This window comes from Sinohyriopsis cumingii, chromosome 10, assembly GCF_028554795.1.
Source record: "Sinohyriopsis cumingii isolate HCF-2022 chromosome 10, ASM2855479v2, whole genome shotgun sequence".
In the NCBI taxonomy this organism is placed as follows: domain Eukaryota; kingdom Metazoa; phylum Mollusca; class Bivalvia; order Unionida; family Unionidae; genus Sinohyriopsis; species Sinohyriopsis cumingii.
The window spans coordinates 43,508,308-43,530,665 of record NC_142970.1 but is presented as its reverse complement, the minus strand read 5'-3'; the positions used below and the strand labels follow the sequence as shown (position 1 = coordinate 43,530,665).

The 22,358-nt window shown below is 35.3% G+C and overlaps 1 protein-coding gene across 1 annotated transcript in view; it reads left to right on the top strand.

Annotated features, from left to right (window-relative positions):
• The first annotated feature begins 10,179 nt into the window (after window positions 1–10,179).
• LOC149789944 (uncharacterized) overlaps window positions 10,180–22,358 on the top strand; it is a 47,935-nt gene continuing 35,756 nt past the window's right edge. The window contains exon 1 of the mRNA XM_089972020.1: window positions 10,180–11,620. Coding sequence (XP_089828146.1) covers window positions 11,615–11,620 — 6 coding nt within the window. The 5' untranslated portion in view covers window positions 10,180–11,614. The remainder of the gene's footprint in view (window positions 11,621–22,358) is intronic.

Below are 22,358 nucleotides of genomic sequence, written 5' to 3'. Positions count from 1 at the left end.
TTGATCGGTTTTACCATTTAATGTATTGATGGAATCGGGGGATTAAGATTGGCTGGTATATGGAGTAGCTCTTTACTCGAGACTGGCAAAGAAACGAAATAACAGACACACAGAAGTCGGAACGAACTTTAAGTTCAATATTATTTAGTAATATTTGAAGACTTGTCAGCAATATGGAAGGCAGGCGAACAAGTCTCATCCAATATGTACTTAACTTCTTAAGCTGGAAATCTGTTGTGTCAAAAACTAGTTTTTTTATTTTTTTATAATTATGTTTTGCTTCTTCTATTACGGCGATGCGACCTATGACGAATTAAGAGAAAAACGTAACAGAACGCGATTTCATACCCGGCTAAAATAATTTTGAAATAGAAGGGTCATTTGAACTTTATTTTAAAAGACAAGTCTAAAATGTATAAGGGATGAATATTATACTGGAATTGTTCAACGAGTAAAATTTTTGCTTGTACTATCGTTAACATATAAAGAGAAATAATCATAAAATGTATGTATGTATGTATGTATGTATGTATGTATGTATGTATGTATGTATGTATGTATGATTCTAAAGTGTATTTGTTTATGATTTGGACATTTAACGCAGCTTAAAACAATTTTTCAATCATATCGCTACGATGTCTGCAATGAGGCAGCTAATAGTCAGTTTATAGTGAGGTCTAGCACTGGGGCATCATGTCGCAGACATGCAGCATGATGTCCCTCCCAGTCAAATTATCCTGACAGCAGGCCCCAGTCCTAACACTAATCTCATAATGCTTGGCACCTAGCAAAGCAGCTGTTAGAATAATTTTTATAAAAAAAAGTCTTGGGTATGACTCGGACAGGGTTCGAACCTACGACTTCACGCATCCGAGGCGGACACTCTAACCAGTACACCACCAGAGCGATTTTAACGATATGATTCCGTAACAATATGTGATGCATTATGACAGCGGTTGTTTTATACGCTCAAACACCGCAGTGATAGGCATGACGCTGTATTAGGACGTCGTAATATCAATATTATTCATCATTACTTGTACTTTCTGAGTTATGGGACGTGGTGGTAAGCATGATGCAGTAATAGGCATGACGCGGTAATAGGACGTCGTAATATCAATATTATTCATCATTACTTGTACTTTCTGAGTTATGGGACGTGGTGGTAAGCATGATGCAGTAATAGGCATGACGCGGTAATAGGACGTCGTAGACTCAATCGAATCAGCTTTTATCATTACCTATAGTTTCTGAGTTATGGGATTGGACATTACACATTCATTTCAAATGACGACAACAATGACAAAATGTGTTAGCTTCGCTGTACATTTCCTTCGCTGTTCCAAGTGTCTGGGAGAGGCTTTTGCCTAAACTTGGACATTTTTATTTTAATTTGCAATTTAATTTGTTTAAGTCTAAGTTTTGTAATATGTATTATGCAATATATTGCCAAACTATGTATGTATAATAAAATAAATTATGATTTGCTGTAACAATAGTTTGCTCAGTTATAAAGTTTAATTTAGAATGAACAATGCCAGTATAAAGTTTGTTAATCACAATGTTTGTAATTTTTTTGAATTATTGTAAAGATTTGGACTTTATCGAAGTGAGAATGCTATCTTCTCAATTGGATAATTATGTTCAAATAAAATATTGTGTAATATCCAAGTGGAATTTATAAATGGCATATACATATATATATATATATATACATATATATATATATATATATATATATATATATATATATATATATATATATATATATATATGTGTGTGTGTGTGTGTGTGTGTGTGTGTGTGTGTGCATGTGTATGTGTGTTAATTACATATATGAATGTTTACGGTTTTTCTAAAAGAGGTTGTGTAAAACTATATGTAAAAATATATACAATGTAACATTGCTGCAGAACATTCCACTGGGAAACGGTATTTTGTAATGTCAGGGGGCATCTAAAAAATGCCCCTCCCCTCAAAATTACCGACACTGCTTTTAGCTTGTCAGAAATTTGCTGTGAAGTTACGTAAAGAGATAAGGGAAACTCGAAGAAAAAGTATATAAATTGTGTTAGTAAAACACACGTCATCAGATATGAAAGTGTATTTCTCATGGAAGACCAGTGATTTATTTTCGTGAATATACGGAACTCGTCATAATAATTTATCCATGAGAATATATATATATATATATATATATATATATATATATATATATATATATATATATATATATATACGGCCATGATACACGCGTTTAAAATTAAAAATGCCTTTACTTTCCTTCTGAAAATAGCCACTTTCTTCTCGAACAGTTGTCTTCGTGAAAAATCATAACGGAAATTACATGCACGACATTTGACATGATTAATTCTCTACTATTCTTGAACATGATGAAATGGTGCAAGACCCTTTAGGGAAATAAAACTCGACACATCGATAATTATATATATATGGAGTTCGGAACTTCAGGCCTGGTAAATATTTCTCTTGAAAAAGATGATAAATTAACATCAGAACTACTATACAAAAAAGTGATAACCCCAGACACATTTACACTGCCCATGTTTAAACATCTTACAAAATTGTTACTTCGATAGCTGCAAATGTTTGCCAGGAGTTTGCACTTAACACCATTAACAACCATGATAACCACTTGGTTAAAAGCTGACGATGTATATTTTGTTTTATATTAAAAGTAGCCTAATTTACCAATAAATGCAATCTTCAAAACATAAACTTGTGTATAATCTGTTTTCCGTTATGTTTGTCTGACATTTTTTATTTTTCCCAGAGAGTTATTTTGCAATCGGAGTTTGTGTGACAGTTGAAGACACGCACTCTGTCAAACATCGATACTAAAACTCTACTGCTGTTTTGACCCCTGTGTCATGTAAACTTTAGTACATCGGGCTTCGCGGATTTGTAAATAAGTACGTTTCTCCATGTTGCATGTTTCCGTCAGCGTTCTTTTCAGTGCAGACGTCATAATTCAAGGCAGGCATACCAATGTAAGAAAATGCAGCAGACAAGTAAATGAATGAAGAAGTTTATTAACAGGGACTTTCATTGAAATACTCAGGGTAGTACATGCATATAGGGTAACGACTAAATGTTGAGTATGACAGGGAAATGTTAGATGAATGATTTATTATTATTATTATCATTATGATGTTATTATTATGTTATTATTATTATTATTATCTAGTGAGTTTCGTTCACCTGCCCTTCTCCGCGATTCCCCGCTTGCATGGCCAACTCCAATAATATGGTTAAACAACTTTTCAAAGAATGAAAAAATTGGCATTCATCAGGTTAAATTCTTTATATTTTCTCTATTTTTTCGGCTTTTAATGGAATTTGAAACAGAATTGAAATTTTTAAGTGTTACTATTATAGTTGTAAACTAACGAAGTGTTTCTAATTTTGTTTTGGTTTTATTAACAAATGTAAGTTTAGTTGGCTGTGTTTAATATAGTGTGCTATCATGCTTTGTTATTGTTGTACTCGTTAAAATCGACAGCCGTTATTCTGTTTGCAAAACTGGTCTATCCGTTTTATTCCTAGTTTTGACTAAAATCCCTTTTTTTATTTTAAAAATGTACCCCCCCCCCCCATTTTTGGTGTGTGTCCCTGTTTTGTGATCAGTTATTACGTGGTATTGTGATGAAGATCTTCACTCTATTGCTTTCAAGGAATGACACAGAGTTATTTAATGTAAGGATGGACTCCGTGTCTGAATTTGTCTTGTCCATTTTTTGGAGGAGTATAAGATTAATACACACGTACGAATGCACGTACGTAACATGATTAAAAATGAGAGACGATAGCAGTTTCCACACAGAACCTGTTAACACACTATTGTTGGTATCTTCAGTTTACTAAAATACTGTACAGAACTATAATAGTGTGATTAGTGGGTCTGTGTGATGTCTGCTGTAAATCTCTCTTGTAATAATAACAAAATGATGACGCCATTACGACGATTGTAATGGTCAGTTATTTAGTATTTAAATTATACATGTATGGTATTTTTGTGTAGATGTGTATCAACGTTTATATTATGAATTATTTTAATGTTTATATCACGTAAATATACAAGTTATTTTAGTATTTTAATATAAATATACTTATGCAAATTTAGTAAATGTACTACGACAACCACCGTGACCATTGCATTTTTGTGAGAGCTAAATTTAGAACAATATGATAAGTATAATAAATTTAACATGAATTAATTTTTAAAGTCATAACTATAATTAATTCAATTATTATTAATGTATTAATACCTATACACTGCAAATGTACAAGTTATTTCATATTTTAATGTAATTATATATGTTTATATATGTGTGTAGATGTGTATTAATGTTTATATCGCTTTATTTCCACAGCCGTCGAGTACCCCGACTACATCTCTATTGTCGTCTGCCAAGACAAGATAGTCGTCCTAGACTTCGATACGTATAAAGTCAAGATACATCGACTCCATGATGGAAAATTCCTGGCATCGTCAGACGGACTAGAGTCATGGCCACGTGACATGTGTCTGATAGACGCCATGACCATTTGTGTCCTTCATTACGACGGTCTGATAAAAATTATGGCCATTGATACTACAGACATGTCACGTGATATTAAAACGACCAGGACTTTACGTCTAGAGGGAGTAATGGATGATTATCATGGTGTTGTCAGATTGAATGACAGTCTTGTTGTCAGTGGTTTTAGACAGGGCACGATGTACTGGTGTGTTGTGTCACTTAAAGACGGACATGTTGACACAATTCACCAGATTTGTGAAGGGGACGGATGGAGGAGTAGAGTGAGAACAAAAGACAACATCATTTATGTCGCGTGTTATGCTGGTGATGAATCCCCTGATAATACTGGTGTATATGGATTCGACATTTTGAATCCCAGTCAATGTAGATATACATACAAACATCAACGTCTACAAAGGCCGACATCAATCGTTATAAATGAAGACGGGAATATTTTCGTATGTGACTATGGATTCTTTGGTGATGATGGATTCCCTAATTATGGAGTCTATGATTCCTGTATTCATCAACTTACAGCTTCATGTCAACTTGTCGCCATTTTCACACAGGGAATTCCATGGAATCTCACATCCATATTCTGGGACAATGGACGTCTGTATGCCACATGCAGTGTGAGTAGTGACATTACTGTATTCCATCACGTGTATCAAGGTAATTCATATTTCTTATATTTTATTGACATAAAAAACTTTTAATGACGTCATATATGAAATTACAAACTTCATTTATTGAAAATTCTCAAAGATTTCATTTTAAATTTAGAAAACAAAATGTCAATACGACTGTTTAGTCATGTTGATATGAAGTTACATATAAATAAAGCAGTAATTTGATGTTATAAAATTTATATTAAGTTCACTTTAATATTGTTAAGTGATTTACATTTATTTATAATATTTATTTATAATATATTTATTTATATGTAAATAAAAATAACAGATTTTATAGACATATTTTATCAACGATTGAAAAGGACGACAACATTTTACACCGATTGTATCTACCAGGTGTCGCTTTCATTCCAAGCGCGTGCCATTCAGTCTGGCTAAATATAGATTACAAAGATGGCCGTTGGATGTATTCAATTGTTTTATACACTGTATTTCTTGACACATATCTTTTTTTTTACCCATGTCTTAATATTCCCTTCCTTTAACAATGAATTTTTATTTATATCTTTTTGTAATTGTAAATTTATATCACAAGATAAGCGTCAGTTAAAAAAAAAAATTGATTTTAAAACCAAACGGAAGATGTTGTCATGAACCAGTCCGTGGTCAGTGAGAGGTCGATGTCCTTTCCCAACAACACATAGTTTTAATATCTCTTACACCATTTGTTAGAAAAAAAATACAAGTTCACTAAAGGTACAGAATTCCTAATATTACGAAAATAAAAGGAAATATTTATCTAAGACGACGAACAATATCTCACTTGCATGGCAAAACATGGACTCGCCCACATAAATATTAGGCGTGTTATTAAGGAAAATCACGTGTATTTGGAATACAGAAAAGGTAACAGTGCTAGAAGACAGGTAGGTTATAAATTTGAAATTGATGAATGAAATGAGGAAGTTCTGTGCATTTGTTTCCAAGAATAGGACATTTTTTTCTTTTTGAATTATTTTAATGTGTGGTTGGGTGTATAGTGAAATCATCCATAATTTTTAAAATTTTCATCTTGTTACATTTTAAGGAAGTTTTAAATTTCTAATTTAAAAAAAAAATGCAATATTTGTTTCTCAGGTAACTTAGCTTAAAGATGCAAACCATTATTGCTTAATTTTCAAAAAGAACAAGAATACATTTTATCAAGCTAGATATGAGCAGCCCCCCCCCCACCCCCCGCCCCCAATTACCGAATAATTTTGCATTGGGGTGTTAAAAAAAGTTATGAAGGAAAAGTAGGAAAGGAAGAAAGAATTGTATATCCACCCCACCTACTTTTTGTCGATTTTATTTACTGACTTCAGTTCAAAAAGGTGGTGAATAAATTTATGAAAATAAAACAAACCTAGTTAAATGAAATAAGTCTGATTGTTATTTTATTAAGTTGATTTTTGTGAATTAATTGGATTGAGCCCAGTGGTCTCAAAATCATTTTGAGTAAGACACTCAATCTATTTCAAGAAACACACACACACACACACACACACACACATTTCATTAGATCAAATATTACGCCATGCTATTAAGGAACATCCAATGCATTTGAAATACACACAGGGTAACAGGGCTATAACCCACTGATGTCAGTCAGGTTAGAAGTTATAAATAATTGATGCATGAAATTATTTTTGTGCAACGTTGCTATGGCTTTTTTATTTTTTATTTTATTTAATTAAATCTTTTATGGGGTATTTAGGGAAATCAGTCATAATTTTAAACTTTATTTATCAACCTAGATGCAAGTGTGATATTTTAATCCCCTCCCCCAAAAGCAGTGATCTCTCATATAATTTTGAAGTAAAAAGAATTGTGAAGGAAAAGGAAGAAAGCAAAGAATAACCATCCCCCAGTTTTAAAAATTTTATTTGCCGATCTATTAAATTTAATTTTTTTTTTTCTTTCTCAAAATGTGGAGAATATAAAACAAACATAATTAAATGAAAAATTGTAAAGTTAAGCCTGACTGTTCTTGATTTTTGTATTACATACAGTTGGGTTTGAGCCCATTAGCCGGAAATCTTGCTGAGCTGGACACTCAAGTTATTTCAAGACATCCCCCGTCACACATGGTCATTGTGAGATGCTTTCAATGCTCAGCAGGTTGAACAAGAAGGAACAGTATTGTCTGGCCTTCCTGGAAATACTTTTGGCCAGTACAGCCCTGCCACTGTTATGAAAATTGAATTGTTTCCAGATATATTTTACTGTAATCTTTAGTTTGTACAGATTTTAATAAATACATCATTCAAATTCAATGTCTTGGTGGTATTGCCAATTAGCTGGGACAATTTTACTTTTGCAGTAGGAAGTCATACCGATTCAGAAGAACAAGGAAATGTAAGTAGTCCGTTGATGCATCATATAGTGTTTACTCATTGTGTACTGATAGCTCACTTCCAATGTAACAGTATCACATTACACAACCTCTCATGTGTGATATGGATAGATGATACACCTTTAATACTATTTACAAAATTTTATTTTAAATAGGGGTCTTATAAAAAATGGTAACAACGGCTGCCTCATTGGGTACACAGCATTAATAAGTTAGTTTTAGGACTGGTTGGCCTGGAGTCAGGATAATGTGACTGGGTGGGACATCATGCTACATGTCTGCAGCATGATGCCCCAGTGCTTGACATCACTATAAACTGCCACACTGCAGACATTGTAGCAGTATGACTGAAAAATTGCTAAAGCTATGTTAAAAATCCAAATCATACCCACACACTTGTTCTTGCTACTCAGGCTTGGAAATGTTTTCACACAGCTCTAGGTTTCAGAGAAACCCTCACCCATGAGCATGTATTTTACTCAAGTTTTGATCATCATTAATTTGGAAAGTACAACAAAAATACTAATAAAAAATCAAATTTTGAAAGCACTTGTCCATGAATTTGGTGGTCATAAAAGTTTAGAGATAGAACATTTGTGTCGAGTATATGAGAACGTGCATGCTCACTGAATGGGTGTATATAAAACTTTTATAATATATTAACCTATGTTTTGTTGATATGACCTTTTCTTATTCAATAATCACATACATGAATTGACATCATGATATATGACTTGAGTAGATTCATTCCATTGCAATTGGACCATTATCACAAGGATTTTATATTGCATATCCATTTGCAGATAAATTTCATTTCACTTGAAATTCATAACTCATTATGTGTTGTTTCTTCATGCTGTTTAAATGTTGTAATGAACATGACTGTCAGAAGACATTGTAATATTTACTCAACTGCAATAGAAAGATAAACTTCATATAAAGTGTTCAACAAAACTGAAGACATTTGCATGGTTGGGACAAAAAATTTGGAGAGAAATGCTGCAAAATATTTATTTATATCCTTTCCTAAAGAGTGACTTTATTTTTGCCTGCCAACATGATTCACATGTTGATATGTACAAAATATATTCTTTTTGCTTTTTAAAAAATGTGTCTTACGTTGTGTGTGTGTGTGATTTAAATTTTTAACGTAGCTTTAACAATTTTTCAGTCATATCGCTACGATGTCGTCAACATGGCAGTTTATAGTGTTGTTGTTGTTGTTGTGGGGTTTAACGCCATTTTTCAGCACGATAGGCTATACATGGCGGCCAGTATTAATGGTGGAGGAAGAACCCGGAAAACACCGGAAAGAACCACCGACCCACGAGAAGCTACTGGCAAGCTTTCTCACATGCCCACATTGGCTGAATCTTAGACTCGAACCGCCGCAGACAGAGGTGAGATGGCAGTGATCCGTAACGAAGAGCGCTTTAGACCACTCGGCCACTCGGGGCCCCTTATAGTGATGTCTAGCACTGGGGCATCATGCCGCAGACATGTAGCATGATGTCCCAGCCAGTCACATTATCCTGACACCGGGCTGACCAGTCCTAACACTAACCTCTTAATGCTGAGCGCCAAGCGAGGCAGCTGTTAGTACCGTTTTTGTAAGTCTTTGGTATGACTCGGCCGGGGATTGAACCCATGACCTCCCACATCCGAGGCGGACGCTCTAACCACTAGGCCACCAGAGCGGTTGTCTTACGTTGAATACATGGTTTATATTTAGTGAATCACAAGGTGCAGGCTGTAATTTGGATAAAATCCATGCTAATTATATGCAATTTACAGCATGCTTGCTTTTTGCTTTCTTATGCACCCTTTGGCTTTTAATTACCCTCTGTTTCATGCTAACCTGCTTTGTAACATAAGTGCATGGTGAGTGGTATCTGTTCCATGTTCCATATAAGCCATTAACCTGGAAACCTAGTATAGGACCTGGGGGTTCGGGTTAGAGGAAGACATGATTGGTTTGGTTTGTGGGTTTTAATATCATTTTTCAGTAATGATGGCATATACGTGCTAGCAAGTATATTTGGTGGAGGGATAACCTGGGAAGCTACCAGCAAGTTTTTCACATACCCACTTGGATGAGCCTCCCTAATCATGGAGAGATGAGATGTGCAAGTAATCTGTAAAGGTGAGAGTATTAGACCACTTGGCCACCCATGTCTTCAGAAGAGGGATAAAGTGTGGAACAGTTTACATGGTTTGTGTAGTGAATACAATCTATATTGTGATAACCAGTTATATTTTTTCCCAGTCACTGTGCAGCTTTTGTTTCACATGTTCCTGCACAGTAAAATGCAGATACTGATGTCCAATAACTATCCATTAGCCCAGTCTCTGTGTTGCATGTTTACCCCAGGTATACATGCAGGTGACATATATTCCCAAGAATAGAGGAACCAGAGTCCTACATACATGTAACAGACTTGGATTCAAATACAAAGCAATTGGTGTGATTGAGTAATTGTTTACAATTACACTGTATTTGCAACTATAATTGTGGATGTATGTAATTATATGTAATTCAAATGCAGTCAAGTGAATGCATGTGTACATATGTATCTTAAAATTAATTGAATAACCAAACTCAGATTTTACGTTCCTCAGTTTTATTGAAAAAATAATGTAATCAAGCTCTACAATGGCAGATGTAACTATGAGATTAAATAGCATGCTTAAGAAATTTAAAATAGTTTCAACTATCATCTTATTTGATTACACTGGCACATTGGTGAATATCACAGTAAAACAGAAAAAAAAATAAACTTTGGTTAATGACTAAAATCTCATTTACACCAGTTTAAAAAATATGATGGATTTAAAATGAAAGTTTCAGATCAGTAAACCTTTTATATGGGTAGAAAATCTTTGCTATATGAAAATTAAAGCTATATGCTTATAATTTTAGAGAAATCACTTACATGAGATGATTTTAGTTATTACCCCTCCCATTAACTGAAACAGACTGTAATCAAATATGTTTTATTTAGTAAAAGTTGAGACACTTAAAAGATTTTATATATGTACCTAAAATTATGATTTCTGACCTAAAATGAGGATGGATCCCTAAGATAAATGATTGACCGTCCTCCCAGTGTCACAGAGCTTCTAAATCCCAGCACATACCATTCTGTGGAATTCATACAGAATTCTGTGGAAAAGCACGGCAGAAAATCTTAACCCCACTACTGAGTATGTTCAAGGAAATAAGAATATTCAATGAAAAAATAACATTATTTTTACAGTAACCTAATAAATATTTATTAAACAATAATTACTTCACAATGAACACAGTTTCTTTGTGGAGAATTATAAAAACAGAGTCTTCTACAAAACTTAAAACAAAAACTAGAAATGACCTGGAAGTGAACTCTAGCGAGGTCACCACATGAGGTCTAACACTGTACTATACTAAGAAAGTAAGAGCAAGGAAAGCAATTGCCAATTGCTGGCTCAGAACAACAAATACTAAGTGTCACTGTTGTTATTACTGTACATGTTGTTGTGAAATAGTGTGAAATATTATTATTATTAGTAGTATTATTGGTATTATTAGTAGTATTGTCTGCTGCCAGAAGATACAAATCACTGACAGTTCTTTTTATGCTAAATAAAAACTTAAATGTATATAATTATGTTTCCTGAGAGAGAGAGAGCCTTTCCAATCTGCCAATTTTCTGAACAGAATTAAAGTTCATGAATTTTGCTTTCTTCATTAAACAAAGAAAGAAAAGAACTCAAATAATAAAATCACTCAAGATGAAATATGGTTTTCCGCGACAGAGGCCTGATTCGGCATTGACATCAGTGGTGGTTAATTCCCTTGTTTTCAGTCTTCAGACTGGTTTACAAATCTAAATCTGCACATAACACGCTTGAGTCATATTTTGAAAAAGTAGCCACAGAACCAATTTAAAAATTGGACGGTCACAATTTAGCTCGTTAATTTGGGAAATTTCATTGCAAGCAGTGCCAATACATGTACAACTGATCATGGAATCCCATAGATAATTTAAAATCACGGAGTTATCATGTTGGTGAGTAAAATCAAACATTATATTGCATTTTGCCCATTTACTGGACAGCAATTTGGCAGCCCCATTGTACCAGAGGAGTCTTACGTTTTATCACAGGAGTCTGACGTTTTATCAATAAAGTACGGCAAAATCGCTAACAATATGAAATCCCCTTATCGATAATATAAATTTATTTATATTATTGATAAGGGGATTTCATATTGTTAGAGATTTCGCCGTACTTTATTGATAAAACGTCAGACTCCTGTGGTTTTATCAATATAGGTCTAATTCGATGAAATCTCTGACAACACAAAATCACCTTATTGGTACATGTACTATAAATTTACACGAGGGTGACTAGTGGATAGTCCTACAATGTAAGACATAGCACATGCTGTTTTTGTTTAATCTCTTTGTGGGGGGGGGGGGTGAGACACCAGACACATGCCCCCCCACTTAACCAAAAAATAAAGTGTTTTCATGTATTTTTGTATCCCCCAAGGTGTGCGTGCTTGTTTTATTTTAGAAAAGAATTCTGATCAAAATTTTAGTTTATAACTAAATTTTGATGGGGTATTTATTTAGTCCTAGTGTTTCTAAAGGGTAGTAGTCTGAAACATGGGTCTCGTCCCTATTTTAAGATTTTCAATCCTTGATTTTTTGGTGATCATTGCCAAGGATCTTCTTTGTCCCGTATGTGCTATAGTGTGTATGCTATATATTATATAGTCTGTATGTAGGGACGGGAAAAAAATTTGTCAAATTTCCCCACTTGTCTTATCATTCATAATATATATATATATATATATATATATATATATATATATATATATATATATATATATATATGGACTTTTCAAGTCCATTTGTTTGTCCTAGTATGGTTTTATAAAACAAAAATTAAATTTGATTTGCATTTTATAATTTTGGCGAGTGAACGGTGCACTACAATTGAAAATAAAATAAAACCTAGTGTTTTATTTAAGTAGCTATGTTGTAGCATTCCTCGTATTGAAAAAAAAATATATTTTCGCAACATGAGGCAGGATGTATTTGAGTCGGGGTCCACACTTCCTTTATTTGTGTTTCTCCCGACTCTAGCTAGGCCTCGTTATTATTTACATTATGAAATTAAAAAATTCCAAAAGGGTTTAGAAATTTATTAGTGGGTTAGTAACTTATCAGTCCCCATGTTTTTGTTGTGGTGTTTATATACTTCATGTGGGTTTTTCTGATATGGTTCTGCAGGCCTGTCCACTTCTTGTGGTGCCTTGTGACATAGCCCTGCGATGTCTATGCATCGTACTTTATCCACATAAAGGTCCCCTGTTTCCCTTCTAAGACTTAAACCTTTCTATTTTGTTAGTTCCCTACTCCGTGAGTTACCCTTTCTGTTTTTATGTGTTGGTTAGATAAAATAAAGAAAGAAGAAAAAAGAGCCATTTAGAGGCACCAGAGGGGTTTAGAAAAGTCTAGTTATTTGTGTTTATAATTTCCTCCATGAGGTGAAAGATGAGGATAGGGATCCAGCCCATGCTTGATGGTACAACTCCCCTAAGCAGGAGGTAAACTGGATCCCCCATCCCCCCGATTCTAGAAAGTTCCTTTAGTTGAAAAAATTATATTTCCTGAGGTGAGAGATGATGCAGGGGCCCCAGCCCACATTTTGTGGTACACGCCCCTACATGGGCAGTAAAGTGATGCCCCTTCCCCATCTCCCCCCAGCCAGTAGGAATGTTGCCCGGGCCAGGTCATCTTCCAGTTATGATAACCTGTCCACAAGCCATCATTATACCAATTATATATTCTGTGATTTTGTATAATGTTTTCTTGTCAAAATTTTCGTAGAGATATAGTAAATTAGTCCTCTGGTACCTCTCTTGTTTTTTTCTAGCATAACTTCTACTCTTTCTTTTTGTCTTTTTCCACATTGCACCATAGTATGGAACATGCTAAATGGTGTTCTTTTGCACAGTGGACATTTTGGCTATACTCTGATCATATGCCATCTCACCGCCACCTCTCCTATCAGCCATGCATTGTGCACGTATTTGAAACAGATGCTTTGTATTTTTAGGGAGCTTAGCTTGGACCAGTGCCCCCATGCTCTATCCCATTTTATTGCCTGATTTTCTAGTTATACCTTTCATTAAATGTTTGTGATTTCCTCTCTTATCCAAGTATGTTTTTTCTTGTCTTGTATCAATAAATCCTTCTTATCTCTATATTTAGCTAGTAGATCCTTGATATTTCTGAATTTTCTTGGAACTTCTAATCATTTTGTTAATTTATTATTTTTGTAGATATCTCCTCTATTTCGCATCTGAGAATATGTAGAGGCCCTCCCAAGGCGATTTTGGTTCCAAGTTAATGCTTTTAAATCTGGTTAAAATATCAATGCATTTTAATAACATTGGGCTGGATAGAGCTAGATTGCTCCGGTGGCCTAGTGGTTAGTGCATCTGCCTTGGATGCAGGAGGTCGTGGGTTCAATCCCCGGCTGAGTCATAACAAAGACTTACAAAAATGGTATTAACAGCTTCCTCGCTTGGCATTCAGAATTAAGAGGTTAGTGTTAGGGTAGGTCGGACTGGTGTCAGGATAATGTATATATTATGTCAAAAGCTTTCTCCTAGTTAAAAAGTACCATGTCACCTTTTTGACCTGTTTCTTTTAGGTAGTCTGATACCGTTTCTATACTTAGAATATTATTTTGGATATCTCTTCATTTTGCTCCACAAGTTTGGATATAATTAATTATTTTATGGATTCTATTTTTAACTTTCAGCTTAAATTATACTTAGGATTTTGTATTCGGTATTTAGGAGGGAGATGGGCCTCAGGTTTTTTAGTTCTTCCCTCTCCCCTTTCCCTTTATAAATTAGAGTAATTAATCCCTCCCTCATTGTTTTTGTCATCGTTTCATTACGAGAAGTATTGTCACAACCCCGCTACTGTATTATAAATAATACTGATCCATTACAATATTATAAATAATACTGCAAAATGTGTGCATTAAAATTTAATTACCCATGAGCCCCCAGTCAGCAGTTCCAAGCCTCTAAATACATATAACATCTCAAAGTTGAATAAATAACAATTTTATCAAATGTACAATTGCAAGAATTTCATGGACATAAATCTTCAGCTCAGTATATCATAATACAATAATGGCCGGGTTGACCAAATGCCCTTTACTCTTTACTTTGTCATATAGAAATTACTGTCCTATTGTGAGAGAGTCTATGTTCAATGAGTTTTCCCAAGTACTCATTTAATTTCTCTTCTTTCCTCCTTCATTCCTCCTTCTCCTTCTATACACTGTGCCTCTTGTGTACGCACTGGAAGTCTCCACGGCTTCTTTCTTATTCTCTTGGTTTCATGACTTTGTACACCCTGAGATATCTTAACACCGACTCTCACGGAACCCTGGGAGCTTCCTGAAGAAATATAAGAGATAATTTGTTTAAAGTCCCAATATTTAAACTAAAAATTCACAGGAAAAGTTCATCAATTTTTGTGACAATAAATAATTAGGTTCTAAAATTTAATGATTATGAAATTTTGAGGATGAAATTTCCTTTTCAAACTTTTAGCTCTGTAGCCTCGTTATTTGTGGACACCACTCATCCCCATCCCATCACATAGGCCTTTATGGGATGCCCTTTCATGTTTTCTAAAATTAAAGGCTTTTATGTTTGTTTGTACCTGTATGTTTTTGATGATTTGGTATTTTATCTATAAAATGAAAAGAATTTGGAGAAAAAAAATAATGGAGCTATGTTTTAGTTTTATGACATTTCCATTAACATCTTTTGTTATTTAGCTAATCCATCATCAGTTTCTAGGTACATATTCTATTCCCTTCACGTGTAATCGTATTTGGCTGGGTTTCTTGACTTGACCCTTTTTAAATCCTTAAGTGTCCTTGAGCCTGAAGGTCTGATAAGTTTTGTTGCTTTGTCCCCATGATGTGGTGTTGCATTTGTTGTATGTCCTTTACACTCTGTTCTTTTATGCGATGGAGTTGTGTTATGTATATTTAATTGTTTGTCTGTTAGTTTTAAATATTTTATTTCATGGCATGTTATTATAATGTAACATAATTTGCTGGACTTGACCTTGTCCAAACCCGAGCTAATTACTGCTTGACCTGATTGTCTCTTTCATTTCATTTTTATTTCATGATGTAAACAACTAAGAATACTTCATTATAAGGATCATTAGATCATTCTAGAAGGCAATTTTCCATTTGGCAATGGTTGTTTTTAGAAAATGCCAATTGTATCCTGAGGTCAAGTAGAGAACTATGTTATCTTGTGACTGTGAGGATTTTACACATCTGCTTTAACATCTACCACTTTCAGTTGTATTGTGACCAATTTGAGCTGAGTTTTATTTTCTTCAACATATTCAAGTGATTATTTTCCCTGGAAATATAAAAGTGCTCTGAAAAATACTTGGATAAAGACAGTCATTTGAATTTATACTGAATTCAGACCTGGAATATTTCTTTGATTCAACAAGAGACTGTTGACAAATCAGTAATTAATAGACTATAACAGGCACATCATCGCCTTCAATTTTGGATCACTTCAGGACTTGAACTCAGTTATCTTCAGGACTTTTTATTACTAGGACTTGTCTTTAACTCTTTGATTATGTTTGGATTTAATATGCAATACCGTACGTTTTTCTCTCGTATCTTTCACTTTGTATTTTAGGGAAATCAATTATTTGTTAAATTTTACAACGCTTGTTGTCTTCACTCTTTTCTGTTAATGTCTTGGCAAAGGTAATTGTATACGACTTCCATATGACATTGGCTTATAAAAAAACAGTTTTGTATCATTCTGATTCTTATTCAGTGGTCACATGGATTGTTTATCTCAGTACATTCTTTCTGAGAGTTATTTCCCCTGTCTGCCATGCATCAGATAGGCATCAGAGTAATATTGCTTGTATTTTAATGTTTTTATATGGCTAAGATTTTTCTATAACTAGTTTCAGATTGTTATTTAAGTCTTTAGATTTTACAGTATATGCAATTTTCTACAAATTAATTTTGTTTCGTATGTGTTGGTATATATTATGGTATTTTCCTCTTTTTCTGTGTCCATATTTTAGGATAAAAATTATATTATATTAGTAATATTTTTTATAAGTATTTTATGTTTACATCAGATGGGTGGGTCTAGGGTCTTAGTTGTATTTTTAGTAAATTCCTGGGAATGTTTTTAGGTTTATCCCTAACCAAAATACTATATTCCTTTTCACAGATCTTGTTATCCCATCAATTTATTTTTAAAACATTTGGTAATAGTTAGGAATATATAGACTGACTCAATCTTAAGTTCATACTGTACCATATTTGTTTCTTGTTTCTTTGTTTTTGAAATTTGTTTGAATACAGTTTTGAAATTGTTTGTTTTATGTGTTATGTTATTCCTAATGCGTTTCCTTTGTTTTTTTAAAAACGTTCTGGTGGATGTCCAAGTTGAATCCCTTTATATTTTCCTCCTGATAATATTTCTGTCTTAGAATTGTTTATTTGTGATCCAGATGTTTTGCCAAATTGACTGTATTCTTTCTTTGCTTCTGAATATGATAGTGTGTCTTATTTTAATCAGTGCAGTAATCACTTCTTGTTGGGGATTTGAATTCCTCTTGTAATCATTTCTTGTTATATGGCTCGTACGTAGTCATTAGTCCTATCACGTACAGTAATGCAGACAGCACTCATCCCTATTACTTCACTCATTATAAGGCTTATACATAGTCAGTAGTCCTATCACATACAGTAATGCAGACAGCACTCATCCCTGTTACTTCACTCATTATAGGGCTTATTCAGAAAAAACTCAACGAGTATACAGTAAAACATCAAATAGTATCCGACGCGTACTCGAAATTATCCGGGTTGATCTCGTTGTCGATTGATAATTTGTTCATATCCGATGTTGAATTCTCCACGATGGTCCAGTTGTACAGCTCCGCGATGTCAAAAATCGAGGATTTTCAACTGGAAACCGGAACCACTTCAATGGGCTCTGGTTGTTGAAATTAGACACTAAAAACAACAAATAATAATAACGTCGCTGAACCCCGAAGGGTTTCAATTACTTCAGCGGATCGCGGAGAACACCACTCCGGTACAAACAAGTATGATATCGATAACGTCAACGTAGCCAGAATTCAGTGTGAACTTCCCATCACCGGTTCCAGTGAAGGAAATAGCGTTGGCAAAATTGCGAGTATATCACAGTTGGCCTAATATTCGAGCGGACGCATTTAACGGACAACAACCTAATAACTCGCTGGTTTTTGCATGGACAAATAAACCCGATGGAAACCCAGACTGGAAGGAGGTTACAATACCAACTGGGTCATACCAAATAGAACAAATCAATAAAGAATTTCAACGCAGGATAAAATCGATCACAGGAAAAGAGTCAAAAATCGCTATTACGGTTCATGAACCGACGTTATCGTCGACGATTGAAATAAGCACACCGGGGTATATGGTTGATATTTATAACAGTTCAATAAGAACCATACTAGGTTGGCCTAAGAATCCACCTCATGAAATCCCCGCGGACCTACACACGAATGCGCAATCGTATCACGAGATTAATCCCAGTTATCAAGATGATTTGTCTATTACACTGGTCAACAGTGAAATCATTACTGACTTGAAAAGGCCCTAATCTGTAGTATTTTGGTGTGCCGAACACGAATATAACCGTGAAAAATTTGTATTGGCTCTCGTTTTGAAGATATTCATATACCTCATTTTCTATGTTTCACTGTGTAAATTTCTCCAGTAGGACTGCAGCAACATCCGGAATAATGATGTAACATTGCATAATACCATCATGCTCACATCATCCACAGTTGATTGCATCATTTTCTGATGCAATGCAATACTAATGCCATGCGGCTGCTGAAGTAAGTTGACGTCAGCAGTGTACTATACATGTGTAGGCCTATTATACTAATGCCAGGCGGCTGCTGAAGCTGACGTAAGCAGTGTACTATATAAAGCCCAATCAGATAGGTTCAGCATTTAAAATATTTTAGACGTTGTGCGAGACAGTTCAAGCTACTGTTACATAAAACTTATTATTTTATCCATTTACGTACAATAAAGAACAGTAATGCCTCGAAAGTGTGTTAATACCGCGGACAATTTTTGCTATATTTGTGGGGAAGTGACATTTGCCAACCAGAAGAAAAGTATCAATTCTCAAGTGAAGAAGGCATATCATCTTTACTTCGGATGCAAGGTTGGTGACCAAGACAAGCCTTGGGCTCCGCATATATGCTGTGCTACATGTACAACACAGCTTTCACAGTGGTTGAATTGCAAAAGGTCATCAATGCCGTTTGCAGTCCCAATGGTGTGGAGAGAGCCAAGCAACCACCTAAATGACTGTTACTTCTGCTTGGTTCCTCCTCTTTCCGGCGGAATAACGAAGCGAAAGAAGTCGAGAATAGTCTACCCAAACATTTCGTCTGCATTGAGACCAGTTCCACATGGTGAGGGACTTCCTATTCCAGAACCTCCAGCAGAATATTCTCTTGATTCATCTGACGAAGACAAAGGTGAGTCGACCTGTTCTTCTCCTGGTCCATCAGCATGCAGTGATCCAGATTTTCGCTGTGGTGCATCATCAACCCCACACAGAATAACACAGGAAGAACTAAATGACCTGATTCGTGATTTGGACTTATCAAAGAACAAGGCAGAATTGCTAGGATCAAGACTCCAACAATGGAATCTTCTAGAAGAAGATGTCACAATTACTGCATATCGAAAGCGCCACCAGCAATTGGAGCCTTTCTTCAGAAAGGAAAGTAATCTGATATTCTGTTCCGATATTGAGGGCCTCATGAATGCTTTAAAAATCACTCATGACCCACAAGAATGGAGACTATTTGTGGACTCTTCGAAACTGAGTCTCAAGGCTGTGCTTTTGCACAATGGAAACATTCTTCCATCTATTCCAGTAGCGTATGCTGTCCACATGAAAGAGACATACGATAACTTAAGGCAGCTACTGAATTCCATTGAGTATAACAAGTACAGCTGGCACCTCTGTGGTGATTTGAAGGTAGTTGCCCTTTTAATGGGACTGCAGCAAGGATATACAAAATACATGTGTTTCTTATGCGAGTGGGATAGCCGAGCAAGGGAAATGCACTACATGAGGAAGGAATGGACTCACAGGCAGAATGTAGCCATTGGAGAGAAGAATATCCAACACCCAGCTCTGGTTGAGGCTCAGAAAATCTTGCTACCACCCCTTCACATCAAACTAGGTTTGATGAAGAACTTCGTGAAAGCCATTGACCGGACTTTGCCAGCATTCCGATACCTGCATGAAAAGTTCCCTCGACTCAGCGAAGCAAAGATTAAAGAGGGAGTTTTTGTGGGTCCTCAGATTCGAGAGCTTTTCAAAGATGACCGGTTCAACAACTTGCTGGAAGGTGACGCGAAACAAGCATGGAATGCTTTTCGCCTAGTTTCTACAAACTTCCTCGGAAATGTTAGGGCAGAAAACTATAAGGAACTAGTAGAAGACGTGTTGATGAAGTATAAGAAACTTGGCTGCAATATGTCTCTAAAGATTCACTTCCTTCATTCCCATTTGGATTTCTTTCCTAGCAACTGTGGTATTGTTAGTGATGAACACGGCGAACGTTTTCATCAAGATATCGCAACAATGGAACAAAGATACCAGGGAAAATGGTCCACTACAATGCTGGCTGACTACTGCTGGACACTCCTCAGAGATGCTCCCGAACAGCTGTACAAGAGACAGGCGAAGAAATCTAAGATGTAGTCAATGACTTGATTTTTTATAGGTAGGCTATTACAGTTGACCTTTTACTATTGGAATGCATTTCGTTATGTAAACATTAATTTCTTGCAGATTACAAAAAAACTAGAGCCAATTTTGCAATTTGACTGTCATATTCGTGTTCAGCACATAAAAATTGATAAGAATTGACTAATTTTATTTCAGTAACATGACTTTTGTAAAAATTTGTTGTCCAGTGTTATAAAAAACACGTTATTACCCAGCAGGTTTATATTTCAAGACGGGAATCCCATGCAATGGTATTTTCCGTATGGGAAAACTCCTGAATCGTCCGCCATGGTCGCAATTAGTTTAAATGATATCACTGGTGCGTTTGCCGAGATTAATCGTAATTACCGATTACAACTAGAACAGCTACGGAAAACAAAAGCACGAAAACACGTTGAGGTGTTAAATCAACTTATATCAGACATGGAATATATTAATGAACGAATCGTCGGGATAATATCCGCTAGCAGAACTGATGATAAACAACGATTCCTAACCAAGTATAATATCACAGAAGCCGATTTACCCGATTTCAGGTTTCCAGGATACAACGCGCCAGAACTAAGAAAGTCTCTTAATGATTTTCTCAGTTCATCAACTTATATCCTCAGACACGATAACGGAGATGGTGGTAGGCATATTGCTCCATACAACGTAAATATCGCATCGGTGATAGCAATCAATCTAGTGTGTGATGCTATCGAAGGAAGTTACCAGGTGGATACCAAGCAATCAAATCAGGCTCAACAGGGGTATATCCTTTATTCGTTTTCACCAACAGCCCCTCCGGGATTTTTAATCGTTGAGAGTCCGATTAATCCGGTCTATATGCGATGCCATAATCGGTTTTTAACAAGAATTAATTTTAGACTTACCGATCAGTCAAATAACCTAATTGATCTACAAGAAGAGGAGTTAGTGATCACTCTGTTTGTAAGATCATTGTAAATAGCCCCTTAGCAGCGGGGGGGGGGGCGATGACATCGACGCGGTCGTCGCGCTTTTTTACCGGACGCTGACGACGCTGGGATCGGCGCGCAGAAGGTATTAATTAAACCAAATGACGATTGGATGATCCCCCCCGACGACGACGTCGTTTTTTTTTACCAGGCGCTGACGACACCGGATCCGCTGAGTGCAGAAAGTATTAATTAAACCAAATGACGTTTGGACAAAATGTCCGATTCGCCCTCCCTGCTGCTCTGATTGTATTCAAGAATTTCCTCTCTCTATTTGAATGACTGGAAGAAATTTTTTAAATATAACAGGAAACAATAAAGACAAGTATAAAGCATGAAAATAATACTTATGATTGCAGTGGATTTGACTGACACTTTTTATGCTTAATGTTACTACATACATTGGTATCTGGTCAGCTTAATTATGCTTAGTGTTACTACATACATTGGTATCTGATCAGTTTAATCATGCTTAATGCTACTACAGACATTGGTATCTGGTCAGCTTAATCATTCTTATTGCTACTACATACATTGGTAACTGATCAGATTAATCATGCTTAATGCTTCTACAGACATTGGTATCTGATCAGATTAATCATGCTTAGTGTTACTACAGACATTGGTATCTGGTCAGCTTAATCATGCTTAGTGTTACTACAGACATTGGTATCTGATCAGCTTAATCATGCTTAGTGTTACTACAGACATTGGTATCTGATCAGCTTAATCATGCTTAGTGCTACTACATACATCGGTATCTGGTCAGATTAATCATGCTAAAGTTATGGTAAAAGTAGAAAATAAAATCAGGGTTTGTTTAAACCTGATGCAGATAGAACTTCATTGTGTTTTTCAAGTCCGTATTATGTGTACCACAAAAGTGTGTCGCAGAATGTCCAGAAAATGTTTTATTTTTACCTT